We start from the raw sequence: 20,314 nt of genomic DNA, 5'->3' as shown, positions 1-20,314 counted from the left end.
CTGAAACTTTACTGTATTTGTTTATTGTTTCTAATCATTTTTTAATGGAGTCTTTAGGGTTTCCTATATAGAGAATCATGTCATCTGCAAATAGTGATAGTCTGACTTCTTCATTCCCAGTTTGGATGCCCTTTGGATGCCCTTTATTTTTTTCTCTTGCCTGAATACTCTGGCTAGGACTTCAACACTATATTGAATAATAATGGTGACAGCAGACAGCCTTGTCTTGTTTCTGATCTTAAAGGGAAGATTTTTAGTTTCTCATCCTTTTGGATATCTTGCCACCAAAAATCCTTGCAATCTTGGCCTCTCTGAAGTCCGAACTCTGTTCTGAATTCAGCAAGATCACAATGCTTTTTGGGTTTCTTTCATGCTGTATACTGGACACTAGGCAGGAAGTAGGGGCAATGTAGGACTTAGCTCATATGCTTCCCTTCTTTCAAGGATCATTGTCCTGTGCTACCTGTTGTCCAATGTCTGAAAACCATTGTTTTACATATTTTGTGCAGGTTGCTAGAGTTTCGGCAGGAGAGTAAATCCAGTCTGTTACTTCATCAGAGCCAAGAGGAGAAGTTCCTTTATTGATTTTTTTATTGACATGTTTCTAATTCATTTGTAATATTTCTGTCCTAAATATTCTAAAGATTTCCTTAGGAAAGTTTTCTCTCCACCAGATACATATTTACCTATATTTTATCAGAGTCTCTTTGTGGCTTCATTTTGCTTAAGAAATAGTCTCTTCATCTCCCTTTCTTTCATACTTTCCTTGCCCTTTCTCCCTTGTTCCCCATTCTCTCTCACTTCCTTTCCTCTTCCACAATTCCTTCTCTTCTTTTACCTTTCTTCCCTTACTGTTTTTCTTTTTCTCTCCCTGTTTCTCCTGTTGACCTCCCTTTCATCCTCCCTGCCTCCTATAGAGACAGTATAGATAATATAGTTTATTGCTGTATCCCAGTGCCTATTTTAAGAATGTCTCACAAAAATTAGACCCTCATTATATAAATTCTATAATAAATAATAAAATTTCACAGATAATAAAAAAATCTCTTATTCAGTTTTTTTCCTGGCACCTGTGACAATTCGGTTTAATAAACATCATTGTGAACCTATTGAGTGCCACAAACTATGCTATGTTGTTGAATTATAAAGATGAGATTACAACATTGGCTCTGCCCTCAAGGAATTTCTAGTATGGTGATAGAGATGAGCAATAAATAGATGATCTTAAATCTTTATGCTAATACATGGAGGAGGAGCATTTTTAGCCCAACCCAGAAGTTTAGGGAAAGCTTGCTAGAAGGGATGATGAATTAGATCTTGCAAGATAAATAAAAGTAGGAAGGGCAACAACAGTATGAATATACTTGACAATACTGTGCACTTAAAAATGATCAAGATGATAAATTTTATGTTATTTGTTTCCCCTCTCCCGCCCCTGAAAAAAAAAAAAAAAAGAATAGGAAGGGTGTTCTAAGTAGAGAATGGCTTGATCAAACTGTCACCTAAAAAATTGACCCATGAGAAATTTTGATGATATATAGCCCTTTCTCTTGCCTGGTTAATTATTTCAAACTGTTTATTTACCTTTATTTTTTTCCCTTCTCAGAGTTGGGTATCAGAAATTAAAAAAGAAGAAAATAAAATACACTTTCATGAAACTGAAACATTTCCAGCAATGAAAGAAAATTTGCCTCCAGTTCGTGGCTCAGACAGCTGTCTTCATGTTGCCAAAGTAGGCCTTTTTGGTGTGGGGTGTGGGTGGCAGGGAAAGAAGGTTGTTGTTGGTTATTAAGAGAGTATCTCAGTTTAATCAATGTAGCCAAAATGTGATGTCCTTTAGGAAAGCCGGGGATCTTTTTAAGCTGGTGATGTGCCATTATCTTCTTGAATAGGCTGTATTTCATCACTTGGAAATCAAAATGAAATAGCCTTTTCCTTTGAAGACTTGCATCTTGAGTTTACTGCCTTTCCTCGTTTTTTTCTTTCGCTGTTCTGTCTCTTGTATTCTGACCAGTTTTGATGAGCATATAAGATCCAGTTCAGTGTGTGAGAATTTCAGGGAATAATTTTATGTATCCAGTAGAAGCAGAGAGGAAATAAGTTCATACATAACTAACTGTGAATTTAAAGTATTAAACAGATACTTTCAAGCAGTTATAAATGTCTTTCCTTTGATCAGTGCATGTTTGTTTTCCCCCTTATCCCCAAACCCTTATGATTATTTCTCTGTGGTTCATCCCTATTTTGTCATGTAGACCTCTCCTTTTTAACCCATGGGTTCCATAGAGAAAGGGCCTTTTGCAGTTCCAGGTCCATTTACTTAACTTTAAGTTGAAACTGAGCTTCTTGGCATCCGCTGGGCCATGAAATTACAGAACTTAGCCCTTGTGTCCTGGACACTGGGGGGGTCTCTGGGCTTTCATGTGGATCACACGTTCCATTCACTCTGCCCTACTTTTTTTTTTTTTTTTTTTTTTTAACTTTCATTTCAGAAAGGTTGGCTACCCTAGTCTCTTCATTCTGGGCTAACTTATTCTTGTTATTCTCATTTCCTCTTTGAATCCTCAATTTTATTTAAAAAAAATCCATCGCCCTCATCACTCTGCTCTCTGATAATTTACTTTCCTGGGTCTTTTTACTCCCCATTAGGAATTACTCAGGTAACTGAGGTATACAGTGTTTTTGTTGTTGTTGTTGTTGTTTTGGTTTGTTTTCTTTTTTTTTTTTTTGCCAGTGATAAGGATGCTACTATCTATAATCAATGAATTTATATTTATTGAACACCTATTATGTGCTAATTCTGTACCCAGAAAGTATAACAATAAATAAAGCTTGATCTCTGCTCTCAAGGAGCTTATGGTCCAGTGGGGTAGACATAGTGGTTCTCAAAGCATGGTCTGTGGACCCTGGTCATCCCAGAGATACTTCCAGGGGGTCCAGGAAGTCAATGCTATTTTGACAACTAATGCTAATGCTCTGTCTTTTTCATGGTGTTGATTTACCTCAGCACAAACCAAGGCAGTGGTGCCAAACTGTACTTGTAGTCATTGTTTTCTCCACTGCTCTACACTCACAGTAATAAATTCCAACTTAACATAAAAATGTCTTAGATGAAATACTAAAACTTATTTTGTTAAATCTTGAATCTTAGGACACGTGTTTATAACATTCTGTGTGACAAAATGGGAAGTATGCAGAAAGTACTTCATCATGAAGTGAAATATGATTGTTATCTCTGGAAAAACACTTAGGTGATTAAGTTGCCAGCTTTAAGTAGCCACTTTTTCCTGGAATAATTTATATTCAGAAGAGCGACTGACAAACTGGTTATCAAGACTTGGGTTTTTGGCAGACATTGTTTTGAATATGAATGAAGTGGGCTTGTCACTTCATGGAAAACTACCAACAGTGTTTTTTGCCAGTGATAAAACCTGAGCTTTCAAGTACAGTTGAGAGTATTTCATATTCTCATGTGGCTCTTGAATGTAAGCCACATTGTGACAAAATAATTTTCCCTTAAAGAGAATACTTAAAGACTTTTCTGATGAGCTCCATGAATATATGAACAAATACCATTTTTTAATTGTATAATGAAATATTTGACTGTTTAGAAGGTCTGCATAACTCCAAATGACTAATGCACAATGTTACAAAACTGCATGGGTAAATGACCCATTCAAAATGGTTTCAGATTATGACTAACCTTTAAGAAACCATTTAAGGAACTATGTGTGAGCCTAATGGCTGTTGATGCTTTCTTCTCATTCCCTTCTGGTGCTTGCAGTTGGCATAAGACGTAGGTTGGGTGACTTAATAGCCCCAAGTTGGAGCACGGACAAGAAAGGGCACATGACCCAAGCTAACCAATCACAGTTCTTCCCAGAGATTTCTCTAACTAAAGATAAAGAGAAGAGTCACTCTCCTTTTCTTTTCTGATTGGGAAGCCTGTGAGGTTATAACCCCAGGCTGTTTGTGACCATGTTTGCTACTACTTGGAAAAAACAAGTAGCCAGCAGGGAAAATGAAATCAGTAGGCAAAGAGAAGCAGAGACTAGGGACTGTGGGGAAAGAGAGGGAGTGCTGGAGAGAGAGCATATCAATCCTTTACCTAGCAACACATTTGCCCTAGCATCAGTTTGGTTACATAAGCTAATGATTTATTCTTTTTAAATAGAATTAGCCCAAGTTGCGTGTCTGACATTGCAAACAAACCAGCTTTGACTAATACAGCAAAGTAGTTATTTCTATGTATCCAATGTCTAGGTTTTAAAAGAATGAATGATAGTTTAGTACTTTTAAAAATTATGATATAATCACTAATAATCACCTTTCACACATGTGCATTTTTAAATTTTATATATGTACTTAAAATTCTATAGATTTCTCCCAAAATAAACTATACATTTTAAGTCCTTTTAAAGCCTACTATGTATTATGTTAATAATTTTAATACTGGGGTTGTTTTGACTTCAAGGTTACCTATTTTTCTTATCTTTTCAATTTGTATATCTTAATCCAATGCTTCACGTTGCATTTATAGTAAAACCTGCTAATCTTATATTCAATACGTCTCATAAATATGATTTAATTATTTCAGGAAAAATGTTCTAAAAGTAGACCAGCTAAAAAGAAAATTCCAAGGGATTATGCAGAGTGGGATAAGTATGTTTTATATTTCTTTGCTTAAAATTTGTCACTGAAAAGTTCTCTACTATAAAATACTGTAATAACTTCTTAATTATTGTGAACCTGAACATATTAAGAATACCAAGGTACTTCAATAGAGTACTAAGAATATGTGGTCACTTTTGATCTTGTTTTTCCATTAAATAAAAATCTCCTACAAAAATATTCTTTTGTTTATAAGAGCAACCAACCAAAAATAACTAATGTAATCCTTATACCCATCCAAAATAAAAAAGGACAGAAATTTCAAATTGAGATAAATTTGCCATATTTTAATTACAAAGTTCTGAAGAGTTTAGGCCTGATTAAGTTCTCACTAAATTGCATGATTTCTAAGAGAGGCTCCAGATAACTTGTAATACAAACCTATTTTGCATTTTTGAATATGTGTTTAAAGGCACAGTAATACAAATATAAGAATATCAATAATAAATTTTATTTTCTTACTTGTACTTTTTTCAGTTTATTATTCTTTCTTTTAAGATTTGACGTGGAAAAGGAATGTTCAAAAATTGATGAAGATTACAAAGAAAAAACTGTAGTAAACAACAAGTCACATTTGTCTAAAATTGAAACTAGACTAGACACAACAGGTAATTGGGGAAAAATGAGAATAATTTAGTAGTCTTTACATTTTTTCACTTTTAATAAAAGCTGTCAAACTAGAAGACATTCTCTTAAAGTGTTGCAGATTTCCATTATAAATTAATGGATTTTCTCCACAAGTTGACCACTTCTAACGAATTCAGATCTATCCTTCAACTAATTAATTTTATATGAGTAACAGTTTTACTATTTAAATTTAGTAAGACTTAAAAATATAAACCTATTTTTTACTGTAATTTATTTGTTTTTCATTCCTCTTTTGAATCCCTTTTTCCTTCAAATTTCTCACATTTTTTTTCTTTTTGCTTTGAAACAAAAAGGTGGAGCAGTTTGATTTCATTTGAAGTTCATAGATGTATAGCACCTTTGAAATGAAACGAAATCAATCATAAAAAAACCTAAACCATCAAAAATTGTGAATGATTAAAAAAAAAAGAATCATTCTTAAACTTAGGAAACTTTTCATTTTTAAAACTGTATTTTGTAATTTTCTACTTCTGTTAAGGATTCTTGGATTAAAAAATTTTTTTAATTTTATTAAATTATATTTTAGCTTACAGCAGGTAACATTTATTTCTAGGTCTAACTGAGAAGGAAAAGGATTTTCTTGCTACTCATGAAAAGGAAAAAGGAAATGAGGCTTTCAACTCAGGAGATTATGAAGAGGCTGTGAAGTATTATACAAGGTGAGCAGATTTTTGTTGTGGTTTAAACTTGCCATTAAAAAAATGACAATATTTAAATTTAATTGTTGAAATGATATAAACAAGCTAAATAGTTTATATCAGAATCACTCAAGATATTATATTTGTGATTTATCATAAATTCACTTGTGTTCGCCTTGTTTTTTCAATATTTTTCTGAAAGTTTCCACCTACTCCCACTTTTGACAGAAGTCCAGACTTTCCTATTTTACAGAGAATTTAGAAGCCATCTAAAAGGAACTGATAGAAAGTCCAAAAAGCATAGAGGTTAAGAAGTCAGACTGCCCGGATCTACTCCCGGTACTTATGGTTCTACCTCTTACCACAGGGCGTTTACACATGCTGGATCCTCTGTCTAAAATACTCTTCTCTCCTCTCATTATCTTTTAATTCTGACTTGTCCTTCAGATCTCAGCTCATGCTTCACTTCTTTGGAGAAGACTTCTGCGACATCCCAGACTCGCTTAAATCTTCACTTTAATACATTCCCGCCACCACCGCCCCTCCTCACCAACTGATAGGCTCCTATAGTAATCTTATCTTTCTTTTATAGCACTTGTTGGATGTACAATTTAAGTTTGTGTGATTTGATACTAACAGGACTGTAAGCTCTGTAAGAGCAGAGGCTACTCGTTAGTTTTTTTAATACCATTGTATTCCCCAGCAAAATACCTGGTTCACAGCAGGTGTTCAATAAAACTTGTATGAACTTTTGAAGCTCTTACAGTCTACGAAAAGTAAACTGAAGTTCCTAAAATGCTGTTATAGACAAACTGCTTATAGAATCACTAATCCACTTTTGGAAGGAAGATTTTTTTTCAATATTGTTTGTGTCTCTAGAGAAGTTTTTCTTGGACTGTTTAAGTGAACATGCGAGGTAAAGAGGATATTTATGTATCAGTCATTTAGTACAGCCTCCCCTCTCCAGCCAGTGGATGTCAGTTCTGACATTGTTCTTTTTCTTGTAGATTTCCACTGATGGAGAATGGCTTATCTATTACAAGGGACAAAATTTTTCTTGTGTTCTTTTGAGAAATCAAGGAGTTGAAGAATTAAAGCAGCATAGTGTGATGGTTGAGGGAACTCACACTGCCACTTTATTCCTTTGGGCAGATTCTTCATCTCTTTTGCCTCAGTTTTCTCATTGTGATGGGCTATAGTAGTGCCTACCTCAGCGCAGCTATGAGGATCAAATAAAACACACCAAAAGTCAAGTCAAGATAACATGGTGACAAAGAGAGCAGGTGTAGACTCTTTGGGTTTGAATCCTGACTCTTCCCTCTACAAGTTTGTGGCCTTGGGCATATTACCTAACCTTTCAGTTGCATCTATTTTCTCATCTGCAAAATGGGGAGAGCGGTGATACCGCCTTTGTGGATTGTAATGAGGATTAGATGAGTTTAGCGTCTAGTGCCTGGCATATGGGAGGCACTCAGGATCTGGTACTCTTATTATTTATTCTTACATAATTTTTCCATGTCTGATATCTACCCAACCATATAACTTCTTTATGATCTTAGTAAATTGACCCTTTTTATGACTCCATTTTTATCTTCTATCCCTCTTTTGAATTTAGAAAAGTCAGTGTACTGATACCCTTATCTTTCCTATATTTATGTATAGGCTGTTTCACAGCATTCCAAATCAACTTTTTAAGCAACGGTCAGATATGTTTTAGCTTTTATTTTTATTATTTTGCATTCATACCCTTAATCTAACAAAATTTGCTCTCTGAAAGTCTGTGTTCTTTATTCCACTGACTACCATCCTCTGTTTTATTAAATTTGTTTGATTAAATTATGATCATTTCCTTAAGGTTAAATCTACTTTTAGATTACAAACTAACTTGTGTCTGTTAACACAATAACAATTTAATAAAGGATATTAGTTGTGGTTGGTTGCTCCATTTCTTTGCACTTGGAGATTATCCCTACCATGTGGAAAAAAAAGTTTTTGATATATGATGTGAACTAAACTGTTTTTTAGGAGCTCTATGATAGTTACATTCCCATGTTACCTCTAAAGCTTGAGTCAACTTTAAACTTCTTAACTAGATATTTAAGTATCTGTCTAATGTTGATTTAGTATGTTTGTAGAATTGTATCTTATTACTTTTGATGATGCTGGCTATATTAGTTTACTGGGGCTGCCATAACAAAGTACCACAGGCTGGATGGCTTAAAGAACAGAACTTTCTTTTCTCACAATTCTGAAGGCTAGAAGTCTGAGGTCAAGGTGTCGGCAGGTTTGGATTCTTTTGAGGCCTCTCTTCTTGATTTATAAATGACTATCTTCTCTCTGCATGTTCAAGTAGACTTCTGTCTGTGTGTGTCTGTATTCTAATCTCCTCTTCCAATAAGGACACCAGTCATACTGGATTAGTGTCCACCTTCATGACCTCATTTTAACTTAATCACATGTTTAAAGACACTGTCTCCAAATACAGTTACATTTTGAGGTACTGAGGGTTAGGACTTCACCGTATGAAGTTTGGGGGGCACAATTCTGCTTATAACACAGGATATAACTGTTTCATTTATAACTTTAGCTGAGTTTCTCCATCTTCTTATATTTACCACTGGCCTACCTGTTGCCAATGAGTGTCTCTTTTATAGAAGCCTATCAGTGCTTCCCACCGTAGCGGCCTATAACAACCGAGCTCAAGCAGAACTCAAACTACAGAACTGGAACAGTGCTTTTCAGGATTGTGAAAAGGTCTTGGAGTTAGAACCTGGAAACTTAAAGGGTAAAGAATATTTATAAAATGCTTTTAATTTACAGTAGGATCCACTCATATTTGCCCTAAAAATATTTCAAATAAATTAAAATTTCTACATGTGAAATTTACCTTCATAAAATTACTTTTAACTTCATGTTTAACTTGGAATTTAAGTTCCTGATTATTTGCATTGAGGTAGTATTTTTGAAGAACTATCTCAAGCTTGCATTTAACTGTGGGGTTTTTTCTTTCAATTTTTTTTTATTTTGTAAAATACATGTAAGATTTACCATCTTAATCATTTTTAAATGCACAATTCAGTGGTATTAACTACATTCATACTGTTGTACAGTCATTACAGCGATGATTATAGGGAACATTTTTATAGAAAATGATTATAGGGAACATGCTTATAGAAAACATTTTTGTTTAGTAAAAGCTTCCCAATATTGCAGTACAGTGTGGTGCCTCTGAAAGGTTGAGGTTTGGAGTCTCTGTTTCTGCAGAAGCTGGCAGGGCGTGGGCTGTCACAGGGCCAGATGGTTGGAGGGGACAGTTGTCTGATGCAGCCTCTTCTCTTTACCTCAGTATCATTTTCTTTGTGTTCAACAATATGAAAATGGGTGTAGTTAAGCTCTGCACAACTGCATCCTAAACTGTTCTGTGCTACTTATATTCTTCCACTTGAGAAATATGTTATAACCATAATACCATAATGATAAAAAAATGTATCTTTTATTTCGGTAAATTCCCAGCTCTTCTACGCCGTGCTACTACATATAAACATCAAAACAAGCTCCAGGAAGCTATCGAAGATTTGCGTAAAGTACTGGATGTTGAACCTGATAATGAGTTGGCCAAAGTAAGTACAGAAAGTGATTCCTCATGAAATTCTATAGCTTACTATTTCTGTATTTACATTTAAATGATATCAATCTTGCTGCATACATGATGTTGAGGATTAAGTCACAGCTTTAAAAAGCAGATATATCCCAGACACCCCAAAGTGTTTATATCTATTTGAAATGGAAGAAAGTAATACTTTTCTTTGAGCTAATCTCAGCTTATTATACAGAGTAGTATAGAAGTTTCCTAGGTAAGATTAGGCATGAACTTGATGGCTATGAAAGAATGTTTCTCTCTGTAACTTGCATGGTAAAAATTGCATCATCGACAGCAGACTGACTCAGATATGCACTTAAGAGGATCTGTGTTAAGGCCTGAAGAGTAGAAGTAAGTGCTGAGAACCGTGAAGGTCTGAGATTTTACCCTACTTGCAAATTAACAAGAAGAATATATAAGACTAGAAGAATACACAAGACTCCTGGGTCAGACTCATGGCATGGCAAGCCGATGAGCTTCAAGTTCATGTCAGTTCCCCTGGTCCTCAAGTCTCATGGGGGTGCGCAGAATGGCCCAGATAGATGCTGCACTATGCTGAAAAGCGACACAAACTTTTCTGAAAAGTGATTTAAGTATATTGCATCAAAGATCTTAAAAAATACATATTCATTAATATCTGAATTTCTAGATTTATAACCCAAGTTACAGTTGAGGAATCCCAAATTTATGAAACCCCCATCTTTCATAATGGGATGTAAGCAAACCTGTCTCAGTATAAGAGGGAAACATCTTTATTTTACTGGAGAGCAAAGAAAACTTGCTCTCTCCTCTGAAGGGAAATACTCTTATTTTCCAAGGCTGTTCTCAATACAAACATCCTTAAAGATAGTTTAGAACAAAGGCTGTTTAATTCCTCTGCTCCCAGTATATTTAGAAATGTAAGAAACCCATGTCTTCCAATAATAAGTTGTTAATGTTTCCACATACACCTGTTGTGTTATCTATCGCACTTTCTCTGAGGGGCAGCTGACATCCCTAGTGTATCAGCTGCATTTGGCAAGTCAGCATTTCAGTGGATTAGATTTAGGGCTGAGCATTTTTCCCCATAGTATTTCCTTTTTATTATGTTATATTTAGTGTGTGTGTGTGTGTGTGTGTGTGTATAAACATATCTAGGAAGATGATCATCAGAATAGCAATAGTGTTACCTGAGTAGCAGGATTTCAGATAAGTTTTCTTTCTTTTTCATACTTGTTATGCTTTAAGTTTTTTATAACTGACATGTATGATTATAATCAGACAAAGCAATGAATTTGTTTGAAAAAAAAAACAGACCGGCATAAAAAGACTTACCTTAGTTACTTTTATTCACTTTCTGATAGCTTCATACTCTTACCTGAAAGAATGTGTTATGTTTTTTTTTATTAAATGAAAACATAGTCTTTAATATGGTGATTATGTTGCAGAAAACTTTGTCAGAGGTTGAAAGAGATCTGAAAAATTCTGAACCTGCATCTAAGACTCAAACGAAAGGGAAAAGGATGGTTATTCAGGAAGTAGAAAACTCGGAAGATGAAGATGGAAAGGACAGTGGAAGAAAACATGAAGATAGAAGTGAGGATACAAGTAAAACATCTTTTCTCTTTTGGTTATGCAAAGAACTGCCTTTTTATGTGACAAGCTGTCTCAAATTTTCTATTTGTACAGAAATTCTTAGTCTGTCAAACTTTTCCTAGCTTTATCTTGTGAATTCACAATTAAGTTTTTTCTTAATCTTTTTCTTAATGTAGCTCTTTTTCTTTTTCCTTTTCTTTGTTGAGGTATAATTGACATATAACATTAAATAGTTTCAGGTATATATCATAATGATTTGATATTTGTATATATTGTGAAATGATCACCACAATGTCTAGTTAACACAGCTCATCTTTTTCTTAATACAATCTCCCAAACCCATTTTTCTTCTTAAACTGACACACTTTTCTAGTGCTCAATTTAATTCCTGATTATCACCTTTAAATGCAAATGTCTATGTCTTTGTGGTACCAACCATTTGCAAGTTAACCTTAATGTCTCTCTTAGATGATTGTTTTATATACAGCTATTGGTTGCAAACAAATATGTCATAGCTTCAAGGGGTTATATACCTATATGAATGCATTGTTGCTAGAAAATTGCTATGTGTGCGCTCAAAAAGATTTTTAAATATGCAATTTCGCTTTTAATAATTTACAAAAAAAAATCTAGACTTGATAAAGCTTAATATGTATCATATAAAACAATGAAAGTTACATCAACTTGAAGGGGAAAGATCTGCCTATTATTTGACCAGGAGGGGAAAAATTTTTCTCCCTTAGCAACCAAGGGGAAATACCAATTTTGAAAATCATTCATGGGTAAAAATCAACTTCAAGAAATTCAACAGAATATTTTAATTTTGAGAGAAATATAAAATGATCAATTCAACTTAAATAAAGAACAGGAAGTGTAAGTTTTTATTTTTTTAATGAAAATAAATATAATGTAAAATATATACTTCAGGTTAAAGTATGATCAGTTAAGCTAGAATAAAGACAAAGGGACAGAAAAGTAAGAGAGAGAGAGGAGGAGACAAGAATAAGAGCACGAGAGAGATGGGAAAGGAAGACAGAGCATCAAAATCATGAAAAAGGGAGAGGTTAAGGTAAAAAGTTTTTCACCTTTCAGCCTGATTTTAAGTAAGTGCTTTCAGCAAATGTTTTTAGCTCAGAGTAATTAGCCACGTGTCTTACAATTAAAGGAAATTGTTTAAATTATTTAAAATCTTACCTGGAATAAGATGTAGTATAAACTATATCAGTTGCTACTATTTAAAAATTATCTTAAAATTTTATGTATGGTAAAAATATACTTTTTTGGTATATAGTTTTGACATGTATATAATTTCATGTAACTACCACCACAATCAGTATACAGAAGAACTCCATCATGCCAAAAAAAACTCCTTTTTGCTCTCCCTTTAGCCAAACCCTTCCCTCATCCCAACTCTTGGTAACCATTGATCTGTTCTCTGTTTCTATCGTTTTACCTTTTCCAGAATGTCATATACCATAAAAGGAATCAGAGTATGCAACTCTTTGAGACTAGCTTTCTTCACTTAGCATACTGTCACTGACATTCATTCATATAGTTGCGTGTATCTGTGGTTCATTCCTTTTAAATGCTGAATAGTATTTCATTATATGAATATACTGCAGCTTGTTTATTCCTTCTCTTATTCAAGGAGATTCAGGTTGTTTCCAGCATTTGATATTTATGAATAGAGCTGCTATTAACATTCTCCCATAGGTTTTGGGTAAACATACGATTTCTGGGTCACATGGTATGTGTATGTTTAACTTTAAAAAACATTTCCAAACTGTTTTTTCAGATGGCTGTACCATTTCGTCTTACCACTGGCAACATATAAGGGTTCTAGTTCTTTATCATTCTTGTCAGCGTTTGGTATTGTCAGTTTTATTTTTTTTTTTTAATTTTAGCCATTTTATTAGGTGTATAGTGGTCTCATGGTTTTAATTTGCATTTTACTAATGGTAAATGATGTTGAACATTTTTTCATGTGCTTATTTGACATCTCTGTGTCATTTTTGGTGAAATATCTGTTCAGTTTATACCACCAGTTTTTAAAATTAGGTGGGTTGAGTTTTGAGAGTTCTTTACATATTTTTGGTACAAGTCCTTTGTTAAATATGATCTTTACAAATATTTTCCCCTGTTTATAGCTCATTTTTTCACTCTTAATATTGTCTTTCACTGAAAAAAGTTCTTCAATTTGAGTAGAGTGAGATTTATCAAAAATTTTAAATGGACTGTGCTTTTGATGTTATATCTAAGATGCTTTGCCTAACCCAAAATTATGAGGATTTTTCTCCTGTTTTTTTTTAAATGTTTCATAGTTTTATGTTTTATATTTAGATATATGTCCATTCTGAGTTAATTTTTTTAATTGAGATATAATTGACATTATATTAGTTTGAGGTGTACAAAACAATGATTCTGTATTTGTATGTAATCTTGTGGTAATCATTTTGCAATATATACGTATATCAAATTATCACATTGTATACCTTAAACTTAACTTAAACAATATGTCAGTTAATCTCAATAACGTGGTGGGGTGGGGAAGATATTAAAAGGCCCTCCTCACAAGTAGAAATGAACAAACAGGAAAAGTCTAATCACTAAAAAAATCAGTAGAACTATTTCTATGAGTAGAAATCTGAGTTGGGATTGTTGCAGAGTCAGGGTTATTATAGTGTAATATCATTTGACAGAGTGATAAGATGTTCCTCCCTCAGACGAGTGTCATAGAGACGCAATAGTTCCAATCAGGTCTCCAGGCAGCCAGGAACTTTACAAGAACCATTTCTGATTCTGTCATTCATGCCTCCATATTTATTTTTTAAATTAGGGAATATACAAAAATATGTAAGATTCAGAAAACAAAAATGTCTTGATAGGAAGAATATAAATTTTAAAACAAGTTAGTTCTCTTTTATCAGGAAAGCAAGTCAAGATTAAGTGGAATGAATGGTCGGAAGCCCAGAAGTAGTCCTTTTAAGATGAAATGAAATCGTTAGAACTATCTTATGCTCACTTCTACCAAGTTCCATTGTTAGATGACATGTAAAAAGAGGTCCTAGAGCCTTGGAAAAGGAGAAATCTAAGTTGCTATTAGGAAAATAATGTTACAGCCAAGAGGGAGATTATCAAATTGGAATCTTTACGCGTGGTTTCCCATCCCACCACATTCCAAGAAAGAATTTTTAGTCATTATGGGGTATGATGCAAGAAGCCCTGAAGACCATGAAAAAATACAGCAATTAGTATTTTGTGTCCTTAGCTGATAATGCTGCTCCTCTGGGAGTTCCACTTGGGTTGGCCAGGCCCAGTTCATCCAGACTGAGGTATAACATTGGTTTATATAGCATACAAATGGATTTAACTTAATAAGTGGCAATTATTGAGCATCTACTCTGTGTCAGGTTCTAAGATAAGACAATCAATAGGCTTTCTTCACCTGTTCTTCTAAAGACTAGTATGAAGAAATACCTGCCTGTTTGTCAGATTTATTAAATCTGGGAATTTGAATTTGTGGGCTTTCTCGGAAACTCCCCATCTATTCGTAGAGATGCATTTCCTTCCCTCATAGAGAGCATTTCCTTCTCTGTAGAGAGCATTTAGAAGTGGCCATCATCTTACAACTGTAGCTGTCAGAAACTTTGGTGTTTAGTCTATGTCCTTATAGAGTCTGTGAGAAGTAATCAGAGGAAAGTAAGCATCTTGCCTCCCTTGTGCTGTTGCTTATTCCCATTTAAAAATGAAATATAAGAAAATTAAACAGTTATTCACTAACAGAAGAATGAAATATAAATATTTCTCTTGACCTAGAATTGGTGGGATCAGGAGGGTAGAAGGGTGGGGTTTTCAGAGTTAAAACAATAGACAAAATCATAAAGAGAAAAGTTAATGATTTTGATTAGTAAGAATGAAAAACCTGTGCAAGTCAGATGCCATAAAACAAATTAAAAGGCAAATGACAAATTAGGAAAAATGGCAAGAGGTTGACAACCTTGTAATATGAAGAGCTTTTATAAAACAACAAGAAAAAGTTAAAGATCTCAGTACCAAAATGAACAAAGCATATGAACAGATAAATCACTAATGAAATTAAATGATCAATAAATTTTGTAGTGTTAATAAAAAGTGAAAATTAAATATTCTTTTTTTCTCCCATTAAATTGTCCAGGATGGGGGAAAAAAAGAGTATTCTTTGCTGTCAAGGTAAGGTAAAAAAAGCACTCTTTCTTTAAGATAAGATATAACTTATATGTCATAAAATTCAACATTTTCTAATTCAATGGATTTTAATATATTTAAAAAGTTGTACAACCATCACCACTAACTCTAGAACATTTTTATAATCACAAAGAGAAATCCCATATCTATTAGCAGTAGCTCCCATTACCCCTCCTGGCTTTCTGTCTTAGGGATTTGCCCAATCTGAATATTTCATATATATGGAGTTATACAATATGTGGCCATTTGTGCATGGCTGCTTTCACTAAGCATGGTGTTTTCAAGGTTCACCCATATTGCAGCATGCAACACTTCATTCCTTTTTATGGACAAGTAATATTCCATTGCATGGATAATATACCACATTTTCTTTTTCCATTCATCAGTTGGTGGACATTTAGGTTGTTTCCACTTTTTGGCTATTATGAATAATGCTGCTATGAATATTCATGTACAAGTTTGTGTATGTGTGTGTGTGTGTGAACGTTTTTAATTTTCTTGGGTATATACCTAGTAGTGGAATACTAGGTTATATGGCAATTGTTTAACTCCTTGAAGAACTGCCAGGCTGTTTTCCAAAGTGGCTACAGCATTTTACATACCCACCAGCAATATATGAGGATTTTAATTTTTCCACAATCTTGTACACACTTGTTATTGTTTGCCTTTTTGATTATAGCTATCTTAGTGTGTGTGAAGTGATAACTCCTTATGGTTTTGATTTGCATTTCCCTAATAACTTTTATGTTGACCACCTTTTCATGTGTTTATTAGACATTTGTAGATCTTATTTGGAGAAATGTCTATTCGGCTCCTTTGCACATTTTACAATTAGATTGTTTTTTTATTATTGCATTGTATTTTTTATATATTCTGGATACATACAAGACCCTTATCAGATATGATTTGCATATAATTTCTTCCACTCTGTGGGTTGTCTTTTTCCTTTCTTGATAATATCCTTTGATGTACAAAAGTTTTTAATTTTGATGAAGTCCAATTTATCTATTTTTCTTTTGTGCTTGGGCCTTTGGTGTCATATAAAAATCCATTGTTAAATCCAAGGTCGTGTAGATTTATCCTTATGTTTTCTTGTAAGAGTTTTATTGTTTAGCTCATATATTTAGGTCATTGATTTATTTTGATTAATTAAGGTAGGAAGGAGTCCATCTTAACTTTGTTTTTTTTTTTAAGCACATGGAGATCCAGTTGTCCCAGCACCATTTGTTAAAGAGACTATTCTTTCTCTATTAAATGGACTTGACACCTTTGTCAAAAAAAGATGTATGGGTTTACTTCTGGACTCTCAATTCTATTCCACTGGTCTATATGACTATCCTTATGCCTATCCTATTAAATGGACTTGACACCTTTGTCAAAAAAAGATGTATGGGTTTACTTCTGGGCTCTCAATTCTATTCCACTGATCTATATGACTATCCTTATGCCAGCACCACTGTTTTGATTACTGTAGCTTTTAGTAAGTCTCGAGTCTTGATTTTGTTCTTCTTTTTCAGTTATTTTGGCTATTCTAGACCCCTTGTAATTCCACATGAATTTGAGGATCAGCTTTTCTATTTCTCAAAAAAAGGCTCTGGAATTTTGATAGGGATTATATTGAATTTGTAGGTCACTTTGGATAATATTAATATTTTAACAACATGAAGTCTTCCTATCTTTCCTTTTATTTAATTTCTTTCAGTAGTTTTGTAATTTTAAGTGTACAAGTCCTTCACCTTCTTGTTAAATTTATTCCTAAATATTTTATTCCTTTGGATGATGTTGTAAATGGAATTGTCATTGTAATTTCTTTTTTTGGATTGTTTATTGCTAGTGCGTAGAAACAACTGATTTTTTATGTTGATCTTGTACCCTGAAACTTTGCTGAATTTTCTTATTAGCTTTAGTAGTGGGGTGTGTGTGTATGTGTGTATTCTTTAGAAATATATACATATGTAGTATTATAATATATAATAAATTATAATTTTTATATTTCATAATTATAATTACATTCCACATATTTACATATGTAAGTATTAATAATACATCATAACATATAATATATAATTATATTATTGTATATTATATATGTAATCCTAAAAAATCTGTATAGTATCATATCATCTATAAAGAGATAGTTTTACTTCTTCCTTTACAATGTGAATGCCTTTTATTTCTTTTTCTTGACTAATTGATCAGGTTACAACTTCCAGTAGAATGTTGAGTAGCTCTGGTGAAAAGGGCATCCATGTCTTGCTCCTGATCTTCAGGGGAAAGCTTTCAGAATTTCACCATTGAGTATGATGTTAGCCGTGAGTTTTTCATAAAGTTACTGTATTACATTGAGAAATTTCATTCATATTCCTAGTTTTCTGAGTGTTTTTATCATGAGAGGTGTTAGATTTTGTCAAATTCCTTTTCAGTGTTAGTTATGATCACGTGGTTTTCCCCTCGTTCTATTAATGTGTTTTGTTTCATAGATTATCTACTATTGAACTATTCTTTCATTCCTGAGATAAGTCCCACTTGGGGATGGTGTATAATCCTTTTAATATGCTATTGTATTTGGTTTGCTTGTATTTTATTGAGGATTTTTGCATCTACCAACTACACAAACAACCCCACCCAAGGCTACTAAAGTTCTTGTCATCTTTAGATCTAAAGGTTCTCTTTAGTTGTTGTTAAATGACACTGGCCATTACTTCCTTTGAGATTTAAATGTTATTATTGATGCCTTTCTTCTTGGTTTTGGAGGCACTATGCCCTCCTGGGTTTTCTCTCATTTGCAGGTACTCCTCCATCTCCATATGAGAGCTACCTCTGATCATCCTTTAAGTTTTAGTATTTCTCAGGAATCCTTTGGAAGATCTGAGTGACCTAATCTACATCCAAACTTCATGATCCTTTATAAGACAGCAGCTCTTAAGTCAGTGTCCCTAGATAAGGCCACTCCTCTGATCTAGATTTGGAACCACCTCCTGAACAGCACTTCTGGAATGTCCTACAGGTAGTGCAATACCCAACAGGACTCACAAGACTTTCATGTTCTGGCCTTTGTTTACCTTTGCAGGGACTGGAAAAGTCGTTCAGGGACTTTTTGATCTTAAGAAAAGAAGTGCAGCTTTGCATTCAGTTCAGTTCATTTGCATCCCAGGTATACTGGGATTTCTAGCTCTCTGCGCTTGAACAAATTCCTTAGCTACTTCCTTGTGTTTCTGTTGTCTCCTTTGTAAAGTGATAATATTTGGTGTGAAGATTATTAAGAGGACCCATATTAAGTTCTAAATAAACTGCAGTTATTTAGTAATAGTTTTGGCTGAACACGAAGGGATGACATAAAAGGAATGTACAATACTAAGTTGTCTATTTCTCCTGATACTTGTGCTTCCATCTGTTTCAATGCTGGGTGGGGACTTGAGTAGCAGATACCAAATGAGGAAGAGTGGAGCCTTGCTCTAATAATCGTATTGGGTCCAATCTGGGGATTTATCACAGAAACAAGATCTTTTTATTGCAATAATTAAGCACCTTTGATTAGTGATCCAAAATTGGACGTTATTTTGCTGTATAGAAAACTGTATTTGTTAGTGGTCTTAAGGTGACCGTCCACCAATTTTCATTTAAATACTTGTAGTTTTCTATTCCCTCTGTCTTTATGCTTCACATCCTGGCTTTACCATTCATGAAACAGAATGGAAAATATATCTATTAAAAATCAGATTAGAATTTGTTAAAAGAGAAAGCTTGGAAGTCATTGTATTTAAGTGCTTTTTAGTGATGCTTTGGAATTGGTAAAAACGAAATTCAACCAAGTAAATTTGAAGATCTAAATGGCTTTATTATGCAATATGTTAATCGAGCAGCATCTCATCTAGCAACTAGAAGAGCACTCCAAGGAGATCTATACATTGGAAGGTTTTTATAGGCAGAAAGAGGGTGAGACTAAGAAGTTAAGTCACCTTCCCTTAGGAGAAGGCAGGTGGTCTTATCAGGCAGGTTTTTACAGGAAGCAGGGGTAAGGGAGCTCTTAGTGAAAGAAAAGAATAGGTTAATTTTGGGCCATGACATTTTTTTCTCTGTGGGGGAAGAGAACAGAGAAGAGTTTTGATCACACAGATTGCTTTTTCTTTTTGGGGGGGGGTGGGGAGGAGTCGGGCATGGTGAGGGCACACATGATAGACTACTGGTGCTTGACCAAAAAAATTCTATGCTGGTTGATTAAGATTATGTTTCTGGGAGAGATTGAAACTGCAATTAAATCTAGGTTTGGTATGATGGGCTTTTAGCACAAGCGATGCCATTTGGGGTCTGTGGGTTTTTTTCTTTAACAAAATAATAAATTGCTTAAAGTATCGATAAGACACCCATCAACGAAATATTTATACATTTTATATTTAAAAATAGTAGATTCGGTACTCAGTTATTAAGGCTATGATTTTATACCTTTCAATCAAGATCAAAGGAATTTTAAAGGATAAATAAGGCATTGCAATGGAAAACTTACTGTCTTCCTGAGACTCACTTTAAAAACTGGGTGCCTATTTTATGCGATTTCTTTGATAATGTACTTTAAAATGACTTAGAAATCAGTTGGACTTAATTTTCCTTTCAAATGAACTTCTTTTCCCAGTCCTTCAACTTAAGGATACCCTAACTTTGGGTGCAATTATTGTATTCAAGTTTTAGTAACCTCATTCATTCGTAAATTGTAAGTGGAAGAAAAGTAGGTATTTTGTAAGTTCTACCTCCACTCGTATGCTTTTGATGCAGACAATGATTTTGAAGTGCCGGTTCTCAGGTTCACAAGCCCGTCAGCGTTTGAAGAGTTAAATACCGGCCGGCTTCAGTCCACAGCCCAGGAGGCGCCCGGGGCTCGGGAGCCGGCGGCCTCGGACAAACCCTGCGGGCGGACGTGCCC

General features: G+C 34.1%; 1 protein-coding gene across 1 annotated transcript in view; it reads left to right on the top strand.

Annotated features, from left to right (window-relative positions):
* SPAG1 (sperm associated antigen 1) overlaps window positions 1–20,314 on the top strand; it is a 57,279-nt gene that overhangs the window by 9,760 nt on the left and 27,205 nt on the right. The window contains exons 4-10 of the mRNA XM_015592959.2: window positions 1,607–1,732; window positions 4,598–4,662; window positions 5,170–5,279; window positions 5,873–5,978; window positions 8,612–8,742; window positions 9,471–9,577; window positions 11,025–11,293. Of these exons, the coding sequence (XP_015448445.1) occupies window positions 1,607–1,732; window positions 4,598–4,662; window positions 5,170–5,279; window positions 5,873–5,978; window positions 8,612–8,742; window positions 9,471–9,577; window positions 11,025–11,293 (914 nt within the window). The remainder of the gene's footprint in view (window positions 1–1,606; window positions 1,733–4,597; window positions 4,663–5,169; window positions 5,280–5,872; window positions 5,979–8,611; window positions 8,743–9,470; window positions 9,578–11,024; window positions 11,294–20,314) is intronic.

This window comes from Pteropus alecto, unplaced genomic scaffold (genome assembly GCF_000325575.1).
Source record: "Pteropus alecto unplaced genomic scaffold, ASM32557v1 scaffold164, whole genome shotgun sequence".
In the NCBI taxonomy this organism is placed as follows: domain Eukaryota; kingdom Metazoa; phylum Chordata; class Mammalia; order Chiroptera; family Pteropodidae; genus Pteropus; species Pteropus alecto.
This window is presented reverse-complemented; position numbering and strand designations above follow the sequence as displayed.